At 35.1% G+C, this 19406-nt stretch overlaps 2 protein-coding genes across 3 annotated transcripts; one reads left to right on the forward strand and one right to left on the reverse strand.

Annotated features, from left to right (window-relative positions):
- The first annotated feature begins 4519 nt into the window (after positions 1-4519).
- LOC136409616 (leucine-rich repeat-containing protein 15-like) lies at positions 4520-9095 on the forward strand. Its single transcript, XM_066391241.1, has 2 exons — positions 4520-4668; positions 6530-9095. Exon 2 carries the CDS (start codon positions 6534-6536, stop codon positions 8622-8624), a length of 2091 nt encoding a protein of 696 aa, XP_066247338.1. The 5' UTR covers positions 4520-4668; positions 6530-6533; the 3' UTR covers positions 8625-9095.
- Positions 9096-9634: 539 nt separating this feature from the next.
- Positions 9635-17463, reverse strand: Asap (ArfGAP domain of ASAP). 2 transcript variants are annotated; one of them, XM_066391233.1, is made up of 16 exons: positions 17040-17463; positions 15593-15665; positions 15034-15437; positions 14442-14527; positions 14028-14190; positions 13705-13966; positions 13429-13653; positions 13152-13374; positions 12917-13097; positions 12562-12861; positions 12388-12507; positions 12282-12336; positions 12026-12226; positions 11784-11974; positions 11385-11435; positions 9635-10403 (listed from the first exon to the last, which is right to left on the reverse strand). In XM_066391233.1, the coding sequence occupies exons 1-16, from the start codon at positions 17163-17165 to the stop codon at positions 10101-10103; spliced, it is 2964 nt and encodes a 987-aa protein (XP_066247330.1). In that variant the 5' UTR covers positions 17166-17463; the 3' UTR covers positions 9635-10100. The 2 variants fall into 2 exon arrangements, with proteins under 2 accessions (XP_066247330.1, XP_066247329.1); XM_066391232.1 differs by having other exon boundaries at positions 13705-13978; positions 17040-17462.
- Between the last annotated feature and the right edge of the window lie 1943 nt (positions 17464-19406).

A 19406-nucleotide genomic window follows, 5' to 3' on the forward strand; every position in this document is an offset into this window, starting at 1 on the left:
TCATTGAAGAATTTTGAGACGAAAAGTCCATGTTCTGCAACGGCTAAGTTCTCGAGATACAGAGTATTAAAATTTAAATTTTAACTTCGTTTTTTAATGATATTTTTGGACCGTAACGTACGATTCAGGAGACGTTTTGAATACCGGAAAATTGATAACGAAAAATATTATTCAAATATTTACTCATTTTCTTGTTTACCAGTAGTTCTTGTTAGAAGGTGCCGAACAATTTAATATACCTGAATTTAAATAGTCATAACTTTCTTGTAATTCATGGTACGGAATTTTTGGGATAAAAACATACTCTCTAATCATTTTTACCGACAAAATGTACCCCTAGTTGTGAAAAAAACGGATTTAAATTTTGAATTTTTACTGGCAATTTTTTTTTATGTGCCGCATAGTTACACGTGCAATATTCACTGCACAGCTTCTTCAATCTCACCCGTTCGGACTCTTGCAGCCTTCCCTGGATTTGTTGTCCTTTTGCAACTACCAATTTCACAAAGTCTTGCCTGAATATCGATAAAAGTTGGGACGTTTGAGAACACTTGATGAGGGATAGCGTTTGACACGTTCGTCTTTCAGCTTGGTCATTACCGTAAGTCATTAAGTGGACAAAATGCATGACTGCTATTTCGGCGCTGGCAAATCGCTTTAAACACTGCCAACAATTCATTACGCAAACACTCGCATTCATTAAATTCAAGTTTTGACAACCTCTGTCAGGTTTTTAAAATTCGCTGTCATTCAATTTTGACAATCTGCTGCCATGGAAACGCGAGCGTTGTTTTCCAAGGCCTGCTTTGGTTGAGTTGTTTTCTCCGTTGTACAGGTAAATTACAAAGTGTATTTTGTAATGTTCATAGTAAAAGCTCAAACCCCAGACCAGTTTTTTCGAAAAGGCTACTTTCAGCGCGAAATACTAAGAGTAACTTTTATCAATCAAAATGAATTCAAAATAGGTTTCTTATTCAACGATTATATAGAGTGAGCTACAAAAGGCTAAGACTATTTAAAGTCAGGTATATTAAAATATGCGAAACCCTCTATCAGTAGACAAAAAGTTGAGTGAAATATTTAAGTTTTCCATAACCTGCTCTCCCGACATGCAAAACTCCGTCAAAATGTCAAGTTACCGTCGAAAAGTATAATCAAAAAACGATATTGAAATTTTAAATTGAACGCTCTGTAACTCGAGTGCTTGGCCATTGTGGTTAATATGACCTTGCGATCTTAAAATTCTTCAAAGATTCGCCCCTTAAAGCTCGTCTACATACTTAATTAACACACTATATATTACAACCCCGCTTGTGCAGGCTTATAGAGCTTTTCAAAGTTTCAAGAGCGACTAAACCTAAGTACCCCCCGCGCTGTGTAAATTTTGAATAAAGCGAGTAACACGTAGAATTATAATATTTACACCGTCTTTAGGTTTACGGTAGAATTCAGTGTGTTTGCACCCCTTCGATATAGCGGAGAGATTACCTTATTGGGATAAGTCAATCCCAAACCCTGAGCACTGATTACAGACGACACGCTAAATCTTCAAAGTAATTGCTGGTTACCGGGTTTGCCTTTTTTCCGAACCTAATAAGTGTTTATTTCTCTGACAGTGATTTGCATTTAACATGGATTAAACGAGTGCCAAAGGAAATAGCTTCTACGACTGCTGAAAGCCGTCTCGGGCTTATTTAAATACTTAAGCGTTAACTCTCCGTTACCGCTGAAGGACATCCTTCATTCCAACAAAATAAAATGAGATATTTTTACTGTAAGCGGATATTCTGGATGAACCTCATATACACCGCCACCCCAAAAAAACTCTTGGAGTCGGTTTTTCGTGTAGAAGCGGTTTTTTCCTGTCGTCATTATCAAGTTAAAGCCTGCTATGTGGAGACTTATCAAAAGTTTTCTACGTTCCGCATCAAAGACGAAGGAATAATGCGTGAATTAAAAAATACACTTTTACTTTTAATTGAAAAATGTTTGGAAAAAAACGTCTTAAAGTCTTAAACTGAATCCTTGCGGCATTTTTGACTCGGATTTAAAAAAAAAAAAACATTAAACCCGTCGCAGGTTTTTGACATGAAAACGACGATGTGATGTTCCTGAGGTTAATAAGCAAATTTAACTCATTCGAGTTCAAAAACGATGCTTTAATTTTTAAACCTTGAGAAAGTAGGTGCCCAATTGAATTACTTAGCCTTGGGATTTATTATGCGACGGATTTGAAAAAACATTTCGTTTTATCCGTATCATTTGTCAGGACGGACAAATTTTTAAAAGCTTTAATAAGTGTAAAAAGGTTTCTGCAGAAAGCTCGCGTAAGCCTCTAGAATAGAAAAAATGCTTCCAGTACGTGTTTTGCATGGTAATTCGGCTTGAACCTTTTGTATGATTTGTATTAAGTTATTTAAATGTTTTGACACATGTAAGATGATTTTTATTTTTAATTTTTCGGAATAGGACAGGTTGTTGTTGTTGCGGTAGAATTGCGCAATTTTCCGAGGTAAAACTAACTGAGAATATCTTTCACCCCTCACCAAGGGCTCGGACGAACACTCTTAACGCTTCGGTGACAAATCTGGCACCGTCTCCAGAACCTGGGCAAAAAGAGCGGAAAAACAAAAATAAACGGTAAAATATATGATAGGTAAATATTTAAATTGTATAAAACACTCCGAAATTCCTCTCTCTAATTTTAATTAATTTAATTTTAACAAGACTATTCGTTCGTCCACCTGGTAAAGCATGAATGTTAATCTCAGTTACGTTTTACTGAGAATAATGAGCAATTCTACCGAAACAAGAACCTTCGCTGTTCCCAAAAACTAAAAAAACACAAAAAACGATCCGCCTTGGGCGGTTAGAACTATTTATTTAAGATGATATTTCAGGATTTAATAATGGCAATAGTAATTTGTTAGTAAATAAATGCAGAAATAGACACAATTGTATAAATAATCTGACAAGCTTAAAATAATTAATTACAAAATTTTAAGTTTAGTTATGGCAATTTTGCTTTATTAGAAGTCTCCGAGAGGTTGTTTGTTCGGACGCAATTAAATTTAGTTGGAAATTGGAAGTCTGTCTGGATTCTGGAATAGCGAAAGGTATAAAGATTTAAGTTTTAAGTTCGATGAACTGTTGAGAAATATAACTAGAACCGCCCCTAGGGAGTTTCCCTTCGGCTGGATTTAAATTCACGACCGGAAAATCAATATTTTATTGCGTTATTAGTCATTATGTCACCGTTTGACATTTACTATTTAAGTTTCTAGGGCCGAGTTTTCATTTTTTTACGTGCGGCAAAACTGTCATTTCGTAACCCAGTTGCATATTAATAACCTGACACGTGCGGCAAGGATCAATCACCCAGTTAAGATACAGCACCTACTTTCGTTTTATGGAATAATCCTTTATCTTAATGCGGAACGTTCAGAGCGAAATCAAAACTTGTCCACGTGCATGCTCCTCCATGGAGTGAAACAAAATACGCAATTTCGCTTCAGTTGAACGATTAAATTTTATTATCTAATTTGTTTCTACTTATTCAATTATTTAACTTCAGATTAGTCCTCCATTTATTTCCAATGGTCGGTTCTTAGTATCCATGCACGTTTCCTAAATCTCATAATCGATTTAGCCCGGTGGATTTACGGGAAATGTTTTTCGATGTATAAAAGCTTTAGGTAACTCTTCATGTGGAGTATACACTCTTAAAGGGTCATCACCTGGAAGGGCTTTAGACCTGCTTGCTTCGCGATTTTGATGGGTGGTAAAAGAATGACGCCCACACTTTCTAGTTATAATATTTTTATTCGAAAAACACATAGTTTTCTTAAAATATTTTTAAAGCTTACACATATGGATAATTAATGCTATTTCCTGTAACAAGTGATTATACCATATCGCATCCTGCAAATTTTCATTCCGGACAATACCATTCTATAAATTTGCACGCGGATTAATACACAATTCTATAATAGTCATTTCAAGGGTTTTCCGGCCGCGGTTTTTCTCTGAGCTTATAATTTTCCTCGAACTTGTACACGCAAATTATGGCAAAATGTACTTTCTCAATGTCAAACTGGGGAGGTGTGATGCATGAAAATTGTTTAAAGCGTCAAGGTGCCCCATCTGTGCATGGACACTTGACTTAAGTATCGACTTTAATTTACCATCGATTTGCAGCCTTGATCAATTTCAGTCGCATCGCTAGAACAATTGCGCAGTCCAATTACTCTGTTTTTCAAAGTTTTACGCTTACGAATTAAATTCTTCTTCGTAATGAAAAAACATGTTTCATCATCATATTGTCCACGTGCATTACATTAGATAATATTGGGCAATTTTATTTCCAAAAAACTTCGCTCCTCGTGTGCTGCCACCTGTTCGTCGAAGTCCGAAATGCGCCACCCCATGGTACTCAGTACCTGCACTCATTTGAAGTTTTCATTGAAAGCCCACTTCGCCGCCTGTATTCAGACAGCAGTACTAATGCAAGGCGGTACCATCTCCATACGAGCACTTACCTGGCCAGGTACATTCGTTATTCGATATTCTGAGAGAACTTGTTAAAACAGTGTCATTTTGTGAAGTGTCGCGACGCAGTTTTTGGTGTAGTACCAATCGAGGTTTGCCAGAGCGGATTAAAACCTGCTGGTAAGTGTTCATTTTTAAGTATTATGTGGTTCCGTGACGAGCTTAGGAGAATCCTTGTCGAGCATAGTGTATCTTCAGGTATAAAACGCATGAACAGAGAGATATCAGGCCCAAGGCTGTGTAAATTTGCTTACTTCCTTTGTAATGAACAAGTGTTTCATCGAAAATCGGTATGGGCCCAAAACTGTGCTGTCCTTTTCCCAAAAAGTGTGTCAATTGCAGAGTCAATACCTACAAATAGGGGCAGTACCCACCTACCTAACTCATTAGCAATTGATGAGTTTATTTGATGAATGCTTATTCTAGTAGGATATAATAAATCAAATATGTAACAGGAACGATACCTTCTCTGGCATTGTCGCATACCATTTTGAAAAAGCAATTGAAGAGACAAAGGAAATATTTGTCTATTAGCATCAGATTTGGACAGTTAGAGATATTTATGGACGTCTTTTTAACTACATATTATCATTACCATAAGCTATCAATCTTATCATTTCCATCTATATAATTTAAACCGGTTCGGGAAAATTTCTATATACTTGGAAGTCTAATATTCAGAAGTCGGCATATTTGTGCATGTTCCTAGTGAAAAATAAACAATTACTCAAGAAGCGTGTGTAATTTCCGTATAGATGTGTTCATGTAAATTCGTCAAATAATCATTCTTTGCGGGGTATTATCAGTCAGAAGCGGAATTTAAGGAACCAATTTAAAAAAATAGCGGTACAATTAATCGATCGAACAGGAAGCGATAACATTTTAATTTAAAAATTTAGGTTTCATAGTCTAAAAACTTTTTTCAATAAAATAACAGTCCTCATTGTTCTATAATTAATTATTTACGTTCAGAATCAATCCAAGGTTCCAGAGTCCCCACGAACTTCAACTCAATACACATACGTGATATTAAGAACGTATTGATAAACTCGGTTGGTAAGAGCGTTGGAGTACCGTTATGAGAGGGCATGTTTCGTCCGCGGTAATATTAAAAATTAAAATATTCCATACCTATGCATATGTAGTGGGTTTACTTAGATAAGCAGTATTTTGAGAAACAAAGTAGTGTCATTGAGTATAATAAAAAAATGCCCCAGCCGTTTGCGTCAAGTCATCACTTGAAATTGAGGAACCCTTGAGCAAATTTTCTAAATAGTTGCTTGGTACAAACGGCCCTCAATGCCAGTTTTGAGTGGGTTTAACCAAACATTCCAAGGCTGTTTTTAAGTTGCCTCTTTACTGATTTGTGAGTAAGTGCTCGCTAAATCGACTGATTAAGCTTTGTTGCCTGTTGAATAGTCAATTATAGCTCATTTATTATCTAAAAGCGATAGGAATATTGACTACATCGAATATAAAGCAGTCTCGTCACCAGTAGCAGAGAACAAATAAACCAGACTTAAACATTAAACATATGTATGTGTTGGTTTTATACAGAACGTTCACATAGTATATATCTTTTATTTAACGAGGCATATGTGCCATTAATTGTTTCAAATTAATTGCGACGTAGATACTTATCACATGCATTGTAAACCGATAAAGATTTCTAAGGTCAGTAAAAAATATCCTAAAAAGTAAATCCTAGTTATATTTGAAATCTGCTGACTTCAGTGTAATTAATCGACCACCTAACAGGTCCGTGACTTAATTTGTAAACGTCCTACAGCGAGGTAGAAGGTCATTATTTTTACCAACCATTTCTAACTGAATAAACCAATATTTACTTTGTCACTCAATGTACCGTCACGATCTTGGAAAATACTTTATAGTGCCCAAAGAGCCGTTTTGGCAGCTAAACGCTTTTTATCCGATCTTCGGTCGAGCGGCCTCTTAGATAACACCGCATTTTATGTTTTAGATCAATGAAGATCCTGATCCTCCTGGTGGTAGCGGCGTCGGTGGTACTGGCATTGCCTCCGATCAAACGAATCTGTGTGCCAAATTGTAATTGCGTGGACCAGCTCCCAAATATTCTGAATGTAGCAAGCTGCAATGGTCCAGTGACTATCAATTCAACGCTGTTTCACAACTTAGAAAAAAACTATGTAAACGTTGTTAAATTCTCCAACGTGACGATAACCAAAATTGACAAAAACACATTTAAAACATTGCCGAAGTTGGAAGACGTGATCATTTCGCAGGCTCGAATTGGATCCGTCGACGAAAATGCATTCGACACCGTGAAGACTGTACTCTTCATCGATTGTGCTTTCGAGGATAATCCGAAGTTGTACTCCGAGGTCATTGAAGAGCTGCATTTTGGAAACTGTAAGTTGGATGTCATCCCTCCGTTGGATAATCTGCTTTCCCTTAAGCTACTGAACTTGTCCGGAAATTACATTAAAGAGATCAGCATTACTACTTTCGCTGAAGTTTTCGACTTGGAGTCATTGGATCTTTCCAATAACGAAATAAGTAGAGTTTCTGCCGATATCTTTGTAAACAACCAGATGCTAAACAGCCTGTACTTAGACAACAATCCTCTGAAGATGTTCTTTTTGAACACCTCCAACAACCTTGAAACTTTGTCATTGAAAAACTGTTTCCTGACAACTTTCGACTCTCGGTCGACCCAGAAATTGCTTGATCTAAATGAACTTAATCTGATGAATAACAGAATCACAAACTTGAAGGCCGCTGATTTGGCTTTTATGACGGAATTGCAACTTATTAACCTGGCAAACAATAATTTAACCACATTAGATGATGATGTGTTCAGTCGCAATCACAAACTGGAAAGGATTATTTTAGATGGCAACAAATTTGAAAATTTGCCAAATTTCACTTTGGCTAATGACATATTTCAAATGTACGACTTCTCTTGCCAAAATTGCCATCTGACGATGGTACATCGAAATGTCTTCAAATCCATGCCCACACTGGTGAAATTGAATTTGTCTCATAACAGGTTGACCTACGTCCAAGATATGTTGACTTACCTTAGAAGTTTATTGATGTTAGATTTATCTCACAATAAGATTCAAATTTTGACAAATGCTTTTGACAATAATAAAAACTTGGAAACTCTTAATGTGGCCAATAACCCATTGCTGCAGCTAAACCCTGAGAACTTCGCATTCAACCATGTGTTAAACAAACTAGATGCCAGCAACTGTAAAATCAACAAATTATGGAGCAATAACGCCACGACCCTTAACGCACTTAAGAAATTGTACTTACCTTCAAACGAATTAGTTACACTGAGTGTCAGCGACTTTGAAATCATTCCGAAGCTTGAAATCATCGATCTATCTGATAACCCCCTGAAGTTCAATGACAAACTATGCAAAGCAATTAACCATCTGGAATCCATGTCAGTCAATCTTGTGGATAGCAGAAAACCATATTACGAACCATTGATCGATGACATAGATACTTTTATTAATAATGGTTGGGACAAATTACGTAAAGATTACTGCCCAGAAGTGTCAAATGACATTGAAGAGACCGAAATTGATGACGAAAAAATTGACATGAACTATGATTCGCATAAGTCATTTGACGGTGTTAACGATGAACATGAACAGCTTGAGCAGCTCCCAGCCGATGATGATGATGATGACTACTACAATTACGAAGACGACTATAAATCTGACGAGTACGAAGATGGGGAGAAGCCAGTCACTGCAGCCTCAGAGTCTGCAGAAGAGAACAACTTGGCAAGGGTGTCTTACATCCTATCTATTACCTCAGTATTCGTTTTAACTGCTCTAGCGGTTTTGATTGTTGTCGTAGTAATCACGCTTTGTTTCTTGAGACGTAACAACGGTGCCAATATGTACAAAGCTAATTTGCCGAGAATTAAAATAATTCCTCGATTGACCGCGCAATTTGAAAAGAAACATAGTGGATCCATTTATAGACCTCTTTCCGAAGACTTATCTGGTCCGGCCACCCCCAAAATGAGCCGTTATACATTCACCGCCCCGCCTTCAGTTCATTCAAACCCCTAATTTATTCAATTAAATCAGGAAACCTTTATAAAAGAGGTTGTTTATGTCAAGCACCTTCCCCTAAGTCTGTTTTAACTGTGTTGTAATCTGTAAGCAGCTTGGAGCTGTACTTAAATGATTTTGTTAATTTAAAGTTTGGCCGTTTTATTGAACTATGTTGATTGTAATATAGATGGGAAAGGTCAGGAACCTTTGATAAAACCACTTAAGTCTGCTCTTAAAAGTCATTTTCATTATCATTATTTTTATTGTTTATATGTTAATTAGCATTCTAGAAGATTAGAAACGTTATGGTTTTTTATTAATGTTAAGCTTTATGATAACGACCGATAAAAAAATTGTGTTCTAACTCTAGATTTAATACCTTCCACATTCCATGCCATAAATACGTAACATGAAGTATTTACAAAATATTATAATTTGTAGCTTCTACAGGCATACTAGAGTAATAAATGAAGGCGTGCCTCTATTGGCTTTATGTTGTCTTTATATTTTTACACTGGGATTTTACAATAACACACGTGCCTAATCAGTCACATATATTGTAAATTTATTCAACTTCATTACAATAAGCAGTTAAAGAAAAACTGGTCAGACAGATAGCTTTCTCTATGATCTTTGGTTTTAAAATATTTCACAATCAATCTATATTAATTATGCTTTTCTACAAAAATAGCTATATATACATGAAATCCTATACTCACCTTCAAAGGTGCAGCAGGATAGACTGCAAGGACTCGTTTATTTCGTCGATAATCGATCGATAATATGGCAATACACATTTTATTCTACTGTTTACATTCCGATTTAGCTTGAGGTATTTTTAAGGAAACAAATAAAAAAATTTGATTACCGCTTTAAACAAACAAACGGTCACTGTAAAAATGCAAATTGTTAAACCGGAACGACGAAAAAGGAAACTAAAATCATCACATGTCCTCCACTAACCCCTTTTTTATGACACATAAAATGAAATTGAAGCCAGACAACATCTAAATATCTTTTTCTGCTGCATTTAGAAATATTTTATTCTGCTTGTTCTGATTTATTTGATGAATAGATTAATTGTAATAAACGAACTGCACTGAGTGATTTATATCACATCGTATGGCTTACCAGATTTAAAATTGAAAAAAACTGCCAGCATATCGTGGAAAAAAGCATCTTGGGGAAATCAACTTGTTGAGGTGACTAGTTGTTTGATGATTCACTTAGTCTATAAGTACCACTAAATTAATAAATAGCGCAAAATAATAAAGTAAAAAAAATCATATGAACAACTACGTACATTTTTACAATAATCAAACAATACTAACTTGGCATCAGCATTACAAGAATCGCATGTCCAAACATCTAAAAGATATTTACGCATTCGAGCATGCGTCCCTTGCTTTATAACTCTACCAGGGTACATTTTCTTTATTCGCGTTAAATACACATTTTTCCCGAGAGTTGCACAACAACGGCAACTTACAATTAATCTGGTAGCATGTGCACGAAACTTATAGGAAACATTCCAGTCCTATCCGGTTCATTTTCCACTACACCCTCCATCCAGTTATCGTCGTCAGTTTGCTCCTTAATCACGACTATAATTTCACCCTCTTGGAACGAGAGTTCATCCTCATTATCTGCTGCGCAATCATACAAAGCCTTGCATCTTCTTAACCCCGAAAAGCCGTTACTTGTATATGATAATCGACCAGGCTGTACAGAACGTGGAGAACATACTGTAGATATTGGACTAGAGGATGTTCTTTGAGGGGGCGAATCTGAAGCCTGTAAAAATGTTTTGATTTAAAAAACTGTTTAGTTTGGGTTATGCGTAGATGGGGTTTTCTTTTTCCCATATATAGCTGATTGACCAATATTCACCGGTGATTTGTCGAATTTAACATTTTAATATACTACATGATGGAAATACGTGGATTTTACTATTTCTTTCAATTTGACATAATTTTGTAATGTGACAGGTCTTTAGGTAGGAAATAAAGGGGGAAATATAAACATTAACGATTGGCTTCCCCCTCCCCTTTTATTTTTTAAACCCTTTTACAAAGGAAGTTGAAATTTCAAAATTTGAAGTGAATAACGTATGGCAAAAAAAAAGTGTGTATATACTTTAATGGTCAATTTCCGATTTTCTTTACAAAAATAACCATAGAAACCGTTTTTATATGTCGATTTTGGTGGCCAGTTTCAATTTTCTATGTTACAGGATTCAAGAAATAGAGGGTGAAGGGAGCTTTACTTACGACCGTACAAATTTATTCTAATTAATCAAAATGTAATTAATTTTATTTAATGTTCCACTCTGTATTTGTCCTTTAATCGAAATTGTTTTAAAAATACTAGGAATTTTTGGAAATTATCATCCAGTCAAAAACTTAATAGTTGATACATGGATTGAACTTTCTGTTACGTTAAACAGTCAAATAAATCACTGGTAAACACGAATGTTTAAAAGCAGGAATGTTCAGTAATGTGCGATACACACTAAGTGTCCATATAAAAAACTAGTCACCCTTAAACACACGGAATGTAATGTTTGATAATTGCTGCTTACAAAATATTTCCTTACTGCAAGAAAGCATTTATGACGTGAGCAAATCGTTAGTATGCCTCCATGCACCACGTAAACACTCATGCTGGGTTAAGAACAAAATGTAACACACTCTGGCCCGTCGAACACAATATTATATAATCAAAAAACGAGTGCAATATATTAATGACAAGAAAAAATCTAATTTGCGTCATTACCAGGCTAGAATCATTCTCTTCAGTAAAATTATCCACACGGCATTTCCGTCTCTGCAAATTCAAGTCGACTCACAATATTTTACACAAATGCTACATTTGGAAATAAAGTACCACACTTTCAAAATTTGTACTAAACAATGCGTATTTGTTTCATAATAAATTTTCACTGACAAAAAGGAGAATCGAGAGAGCATTCAGCATGCATGCGTTGTATGACAAACTTTACCAAACATTCAACACTTTCAACATTGTGCTTAAGTCACTTAACATACATGCCCTAAATAACTAACAATAATTTTATTTTTACGAATCACATTAGTCTGATAAACAACTTAAATCTCAAATAAATTCGTGGTTCTTTTCATATGTTAAATGAATTTAGATATACCCAAAACTTACCCTACGTGGCGGTGGTACAGGGTTATGGCTTACTCCTGGAATGTCAATGTCAGACGCCATAGAAGAAATACTTTCATTTGACCTCCCATTGGAAAGTCGATTTAAGGGAGCGGGAGGAGGTGGGTTTTGAGGTCTTCGTAACAACGCCATTTTGTCAATGTTTTTACAATCTGGCATGACTAATTTTCCCCCTATAAATTAAGATTCAATCCACCATTACATAACTAAAAGGAGATATTTACCAATGGGAATTCCAGATCTTCCAGAACTGGAATCACTGCTAGGTGACCGTCGATGTGTATGATTCAATGTATGATATCCCGCAGTCATTGGATCAGAAGGAGTCCTGGTATGACTGCTTGGTAGGGTGCCATATTGACCTGAAGTGGTAGGTGGAGGAAGAGGTGCTACTCTCTTTTTAATACTCCCATGGGCACTGGGTGCTAGACACAAAAATAAAAATTAACAAAAAGAAACAAAATAAATAATGACGTCAACCTGAATAACTGGGAGGTCTAGACCTATTTTTCTTCTCAGGAGTTAGAGAGCCATTCTAAAATAAATGTATTTAAGATTAAATAACTTTAAAAATCTCATTGCATACTCTATCTTCAATAATGGTTTCATCATCTGAGAAATCAGTGGACCCGTCATCATGAGACAAATTCCAGTCTATATTAATGTTATCAAAATAATTCTTCAGCCTATTCACAGCGTTTTGCAGCTAAATTAATTGAACCATAAGTATTCGTACACTCTACCATAATTTACTCCTCACCAATTCTTGACATGTAGTGTTTCCATATTCTTGAGCAATATCCATCGGAGTCTTGTTTTGGGAATTGCGAATGTTGGCGTCAGCGCCGCTTCGGAAAAGGAGTTTCATACACTCTACTTTGTCGTACATAGCGCATAAATGCAACGCTGTGTTACACCCTATTACTTCAGGGTGAGAGGGTGGGTTTGTGGTTTTATCGAGAGTTGAATTGGACATGTTTTGAATGAGGAAATCTACGATATGCAGAGTTCGCCCTGACTCGTTAATTATGGCTCTATGCAGGGCTGTTTCACCGATTTTCTGCAAAATAAGATTTAAATGAAAATTAGAAGAAAAAAGTTTAATTGTAACTTACAGATGAGGGCAAACACGCTCCTAAATCTACATTTTCAGAAAATGCTTGAAGTAATAATGACAAATCACCCCTGTTGACTGCCTCTTCAAGGTCGAATAGTTTCTCTTGTTCAGATGAGCAAGTTGTTATAGCAAAACGTTTCTCTACATATTTAGCTCTAATAAAGTTAAGTCTTTCTTCCCTGAAAAAATAATATTATCTCTACAGCAACATAAATCATGTAACAATAGATTACATTGAGCTTGAAGGGTCCAGCTTTTCGATTGGAGGCAGTCGAGCTTCCATAATATCATTAAACATGTGATTGGTCATAAATCTAGCTAATACTAACTGACTAGTTCCAACGTTATCCAAAGTCAACGACTGGATTCGAGATATATGTACACCTAAATCCCTGTGAATCCCGGAACACTCTATGCAGACTATTATACCAAAGTTAGTTGAAAGCCAAGTGGCGTCTATGAAAGAAAATTACATTCAAATGGGGACATTTGATAAGCAAGTGGTCTTACCATTTTGCGAATTACAGTCGCAGCAGGCGTCGTTTCCAGGTATCTTTTGTATGTATTTGATAATGGCTTGTTGCAGTTCTCTAAAACTGTTCACCTTGTCCCTTCCGGTTTTACCACTGTCGTCAAAAGCTTTCATTAAAGCCATTTCCTTGCAATTTATTAATACTGACATCCAGGCTCTTTGATCCACTTCGTCTTCTGCTTGGAAATGATATGTTCTGTTGTCTACAGAGAAAAACGTTTGTGATGTAAATTTATTAAAAAATAAATACTTACAAGAAATCAAATCAAATCCTCTTTTATCATCGGGAACCATTTTAATTTGACACGTAAGAAGATTCACTCTTGTGGGAGGCTTGCTTTCATCTGCATGGCAAATATCGAGGTAGCCTTCAGCCTGAACTCGACACTTCCTTTTTTGCCACACTCTTCTCATTTTTCCTTCAGATTTCTTAAGTAAGTGCCCAGTTCTAGTCACTCCATGGTGCTTATCTCCTTGCAACTGATGTAAAGAATATCCTGCAGCTCCTTTGTCTATCTGGGAGTATGTCTAAAACATTATTTGTAATAAAACAAAATTTTACTAAAAAAATTCTTACTTCGCCTTTATCCAAATTAGGAGTGGACTTAATGAGGTTCCTCAAATCCGAGAGTTTGCGCTTTTCTTCATCTTGAGCTTGCTTAATTTTTTGCAACTTTACGCTCAAATCAGCTACATAATTCCCAAAATGCTCAATAGTTTTTAGCCCATCTTGAAAGTAGCTGAAAAAGTGTTTGTGATATTGCAATTTTGACATTACTATAATTAAAACAATAATAACATTGTTAAAATACTGCGTCAAAAAATCAAAAGAGCTTAAAACAAAGGCAGAAAAAAAACAGGTAATTTAAAGATTCCCTTTGAAGCCGTCTTTTGCAGGCATGGTAATAATAGAGGAATTCCTATTATCAAGAAAATAATTGGCATAAATACCTGACAAATACCTTTAATGCCACAAAATAGATGCACTTACTTGGTTTGCGCGTGGTAATATTCCACCAGGCTTTGAAGAAGATCGATCCCTTTCTTCGTCTTGATTTCATTGTATTTAATGAGATACTGAAAAAAAAATTGTGTGGTAACATTTGTCGTTTTTATTTCCATTGCTGCCCCGGATGCACGGTCTGTCGACTGATAACAGAAAATCTGAAATCTGCATGTATAAACCATCTCTAATTTAATACATCCTGTCCAGCAAATTGGGCGAAAAAAATTGGACAATTCTTAGAGGTCATTAACGTTTGCAATAATAAAATTCTGCATATTTTCCAGGATTAAAATGCACGGTCGGTCGTGGTCACTTGCAAATTCATATCACATAAAGAACCTTCTCAAAATGCAAATTTAAATGTTTACATACGTACATCGTGGTCACTCGGCTTACAGCAGTTTACGTTAAACAATTCTTAGTCATACTTAGATGAGAAATAATGTTGCTTCATTACTTACACTTATTCAATATTCAAAATTGTAAATCTAACAAGATCCAAACAAAGCTACTACTAACAGTATTAGTGACTACAATTACTAGTGGTAAAACATTACTAGTGGTATAAGTTTTTTACCTCACACATTTGAAGTTGGAATAACCTCCTCTCCTTTTCCATTTCATCAGCAATTTCTGCGGCAGTAATTTCCGAACGTATTAAACCAACTTCCTTGGCCTGTTGCTTCTTTTCCTTTTCAATTTTTGCATACTTGCTCTCATAGTCCTTCCAAGCCTTATCAAAGGGCCTTTTCAGATCTCCTTTAACTCCTCGCAAATCCCCTTTCAAGAGACTATCCAAAGGAAACATGACAATGTTATTGAGGTTTTGCATTAAAGTTTTCATAAGAGCAGATAGTTCCTGAGTTACTACAGCGAATTTCATGAAAGCATTTCCTATAGTCTCTTCATGCTCTTTTGTGATTGCATTTTGGCCTATTTTTTCTAACGCCTTAACCAGGCACGACTCATTATCAACATGGCCTGAAATATTGAATTAGTGTCACCACTTCCAGCATGTTATGTCATTTAAAAATTAAACAGGAATTGTTAATTTTGATGATAACAGTAAAATTAGTCAATTAACTAGGTCAAAAGTAATTAAAATTTGTTGATTGATTTTTTAATCAGATACTTACATATTCCTGAAGTGTGGATGGCCTTAACGGCCTTTTTCATTTTATTCAACCCATCTCTATCATAATCCAGAGTCTGTAAAGTAATAAATTTGTTATGCTAAAATTCAGACTGGATGATGTGTGTCCTAAAATATCTATTTTCACAGCCACCAAACTTGAAATTTAAGTTTGTTTGCATATAAACTATTAAAACGAGGCAACCCAGATAAATCTAGGTAAGCTATTAACTTTAAACCTGCGTAGGAGATTAAGTAAATTTAAATTTGAAGTTGAATAATATTTACTATAGAAAATGATTGATAAAATACTTATAAGAGTTAATTTCCTTAAAAAAATGGATTAACATGAAGGTAGGTAATTACAATTGAGGAAAAAAATGAATAACTGAATAAAGAAGGTTCTTGTTTTAGCAGTAATACAGATACAATATGGTAGTATTGAACATAAGATCAACATCACAGCATAATCAAAATGCAAATGGCCCAAGTATTTTTGAGTGTTTGAATTCCTCATAAAATATGAAACATATTTGCCAAAATGTGTTCATATATAAAATATTTTCAGGTTTTAGAATATTAATGTTTGAACATTTTACTACCTTACATTATCTATCTTCCTACTTGCTATCTTGCAGGGAAAACCTATTTACATGATTTTATATAAAATTAATTCCATAATTTACACACTCCTTGAAGGAGTTTAGGATAACATGCATGAACTTAATTTGGGAATAAAAAATCCCAAATGTACATATAAGTGGTTTTTGTATTCAGAGTGCACAAATTCATATTGGCCAAGTTTCTCAAAGTGAAATCAAAAAAATTATTTTGACGTAATTTCTGGAGAATGTTCTACTCCCTAAAATCAAGAAATTGACACTTTGAATCAAAACTATTTATCATTTTTTGTTATTTAAATATAAATAAATAACAAGTTTGTTTGAGGTGTGCCAGATATAGAAATGAATCTACAAAAGGAAAAAGGTTACAAAGCAACTCTGACTTAGCAATTTTTAATTAGGAAATAGGAAATTAAGTTGGCATGTAAATTCATTACATCCTTTCTGTGCCAAAATAATTCTTAATTTCTCTCATGTTACCTTTTAATTAAAATTATGATCTCAAAATTTAATAGTTCTAACTTGCAGCAATCTGGTTCTAAAGCCCCAAATGACACATATCAATGAGATAGCAAATTCATTATGTATGATTTAGACTAAAACAAAGCTGTTTAGAAAGCACCTACTGGGAAATTTCTCCATGATTTTGCCCCTTTCTCAGACAGTAATCATAAAATTGTTTAAATAAGGGCTTATCACTAATAAATGGATGAAAAAATGAGCCTGTGAAAGACATTATCAAAGAACTCTCACCTAGGAATTGGGAAAGAGGAAATGAGGTAACTATTTATACTTATTACATCCTTCCCTTGCGGAAATGAATCTTACCTCTTCCAATGCTGTAATGGTATTTCTACACTGTTGCATTCGCGAAACGAAAGTTGATGTAATAGGCGAATTGTAGTCATCTCTGGTTTCGTCAACAAATTCAGAAACTCCGATTAAAGTGAGCATATTTTCCACGGCGAGACACAAAAAATAAGTCAAAATACCATTAAATCACACTTGTAAATATTCATCAATTCCCGGAATAAACACAAATTTGTCAAGCATTATTACTACTCGACTTCACTATTCAGAAACCTTGTCCTAATTCTGGAATTATTTATGGCATAGTATACAATCTATACAGACGACCTAAGCAAGTATCCTTAAGGCTTGCTAGCTAAATAACCAGTTTTTCAGAAAAACGTTGCAATTATTTTACACATAAATCGCGAATGAACCATGTAATGCAGAAATACAACTGATTTTCAACAGAGATTCGTGTTTGCGATAGGGATTTTCCTGTTTTATCTGAAATGGCAGTTGTGGCACATGTCATGTGTAACGCCATCTTCCAACAACAAGCCTGAAACGAAGAAGTCTATCTAGCCAATACATAGTTACCTGTAATGTGGTTAATGTAGGCACCGATCTCAGTTCGATAATTCAACCAAACTAGATATGTGCACTGAAACAGGTTTGCTTTAATAAGATTGTGTGTACGGACTAATTTATGGGTAAGACCCGCTTTTCTCATCACATGCTTCCGGATTAAAGGGCATTATGATTAAAAAATCACATAGATCCTAAATCATAAAGAGTTTAACTATCACTAAAATGAACTCGGCAATAATTTTTAAATGTCGCATTTTTTTGCTGTGAATTAACAGTAAATCGCAAAATCTGGTTCATAAAATAAGAAAATGTTTTAATTTAATTCAACTGGTGTCCATTATTTTAGTGCTTTTGATGTAAAATTGAAAACCTTAAATCAAAATGATCATAAAAATGTTATGTGCCCAGCTCTAGTAAGACAAATGACAGCATTTTGACAGTGTCGCATATAAATACGCCTCGTGCGACTGCCTATCGCTCATTTCTTGTTCGCACTTTATTTGGGTTAGTAGTATAAAGTCCGTTCTAAAGCTGCATCGCATATAAAGTGCACGTGCTTCTATTGAGACCATCTTTCAATAATCGTGTAGAAATTCAACATTCAACAAAATGCAGTTAGTTTACACTGGATTAGGCGGTCATATTATCAAGTGCTTAATAAACGAGACCATTTTACAAATCAAAGTAAGTGCAAATCTTCAAAAAATCTCAGGCCGGCAACACATGAATCAAAAATTTTAATTATACGTGTCAAAGTTCCAATAGCAACGACTTTATAGTTAGTTACATTCCTGTGCTGCGGGCCTTATCAGTTATCACACGTGCCCTATTCTAGTGATGCTAATAATTATGCTTCTTTTTTGTCAGGAGCGCATTGCCGCTCTTGAAGGATTAAGACGTGAACAAGTCAAAATCAACTCTTTTGGATTCCCAATGATGGATTCAGTTTCTTTATATGATTTGGAGGCAGGAGACGGCGCTGAGATTACCGTATTCATTCCAAGCGGAAAATTCCGTGGTGTTTTGGTTTGTGATGGTAAAGTGAAGGGACAGGTACGCAAAGGTGAAATTCATTTTCTGTGATAGCTACTAAGTAATAAATTATGTTATTTTTATTTAGAATTTTGGTGTTTTTGTTCATTTTCCCTATATATGGTGGTATACAATAGAACATTTCACGTAGAAACATCCGATTGGATGTCGCGTTTATCCAAAATCCGTATAAAAAACATTAATGTGTAACTAAAAATGATCTAAAATGCTCCTCCGACGCGACTGTAAAGAGGTTCTATCATCTTAATAGCACAAGCCGTATAATACGATACATTTTAGCGTGCTTCCCCAATAAAAAATCATTGCGATTCTGTGTATTTCTAGCTGTTATTTTCACCAAGCATTAATGCTGGATACCCTATATATATATATATATATATATATATATATATAGGGTGTCCAGTACTAAAATCGATGGAACTCATAAACCACGTGATTTCATTGTCAACTTTCACGTTCTAAATGCGAAAAGTTATCATCGACGAATTTGTCTCAAGGTGAAGAATAATTATATAGATAAGTTGCAACTAGTACTCGGACCTAAGGGTAACCTACCCGTTAACGGTTAGTGATGTATTTAAACTTAACATGAACGGAAATGTTATCAATAATGTTTGCAATAGAATGTGGTGTTGCCAAATTTGTTGTATGTTTACGTGTTTTGACAATCTTTAATTTACCATGTATATAAGAATACTGAATTTGTCGCACAACCGGCAACACCGCTGAATTTCAGCATTATGGCGTGCATTGGTTTTAGTG

The sequence above is a fragment of the Euwallacea similis genome, chromosome 6, assembly GCF_039881205.1.
Source record: "Euwallacea similis isolate ESF13 chromosome 6, ESF131.1, whole genome shotgun sequence".
NCBI classification, from domain to species: Eukaryota; Metazoa; Arthropoda; class Insecta; order Coleoptera; family Curculionidae; genus Euwallacea; species Euwallacea similis.

What these genes read in the sequence shown, in the direction of transcription:
- Asap (XM_066391232.1), bottom strand. Translation starts at nt 17,165, where the DNA reads ATGCTCACTTTAATCGGAGTTTCTGAATTTGTTGACGAAACCAGAGAT. An exon ending in ACACTACATGTCAAGAATTG is followed by an intron (nt 12,508 to 12,561) that starts GTGAGGAGTAAA and finishes CAATTAATTTAG; the next exon opens with CTGCAAAACGCTGTGAATAG. An exon ending in CTGTACCACCGCCACGTAGG is followed by an intron (nt 11,436 to 11,783) that starts GTAAGTTTTGGG and finishes TTGAATTTGCAG; the next exon opens with AGACGGAAATGCCGTGTGGA.
- LOC136409616 (XM_066391241.1), top strand. Translation starts at nt 6,534, where the DNA reads ATGAAGATCCTGATCCTCCTGGTGGTAGCGGCGTCGGTGGTACTGGCA.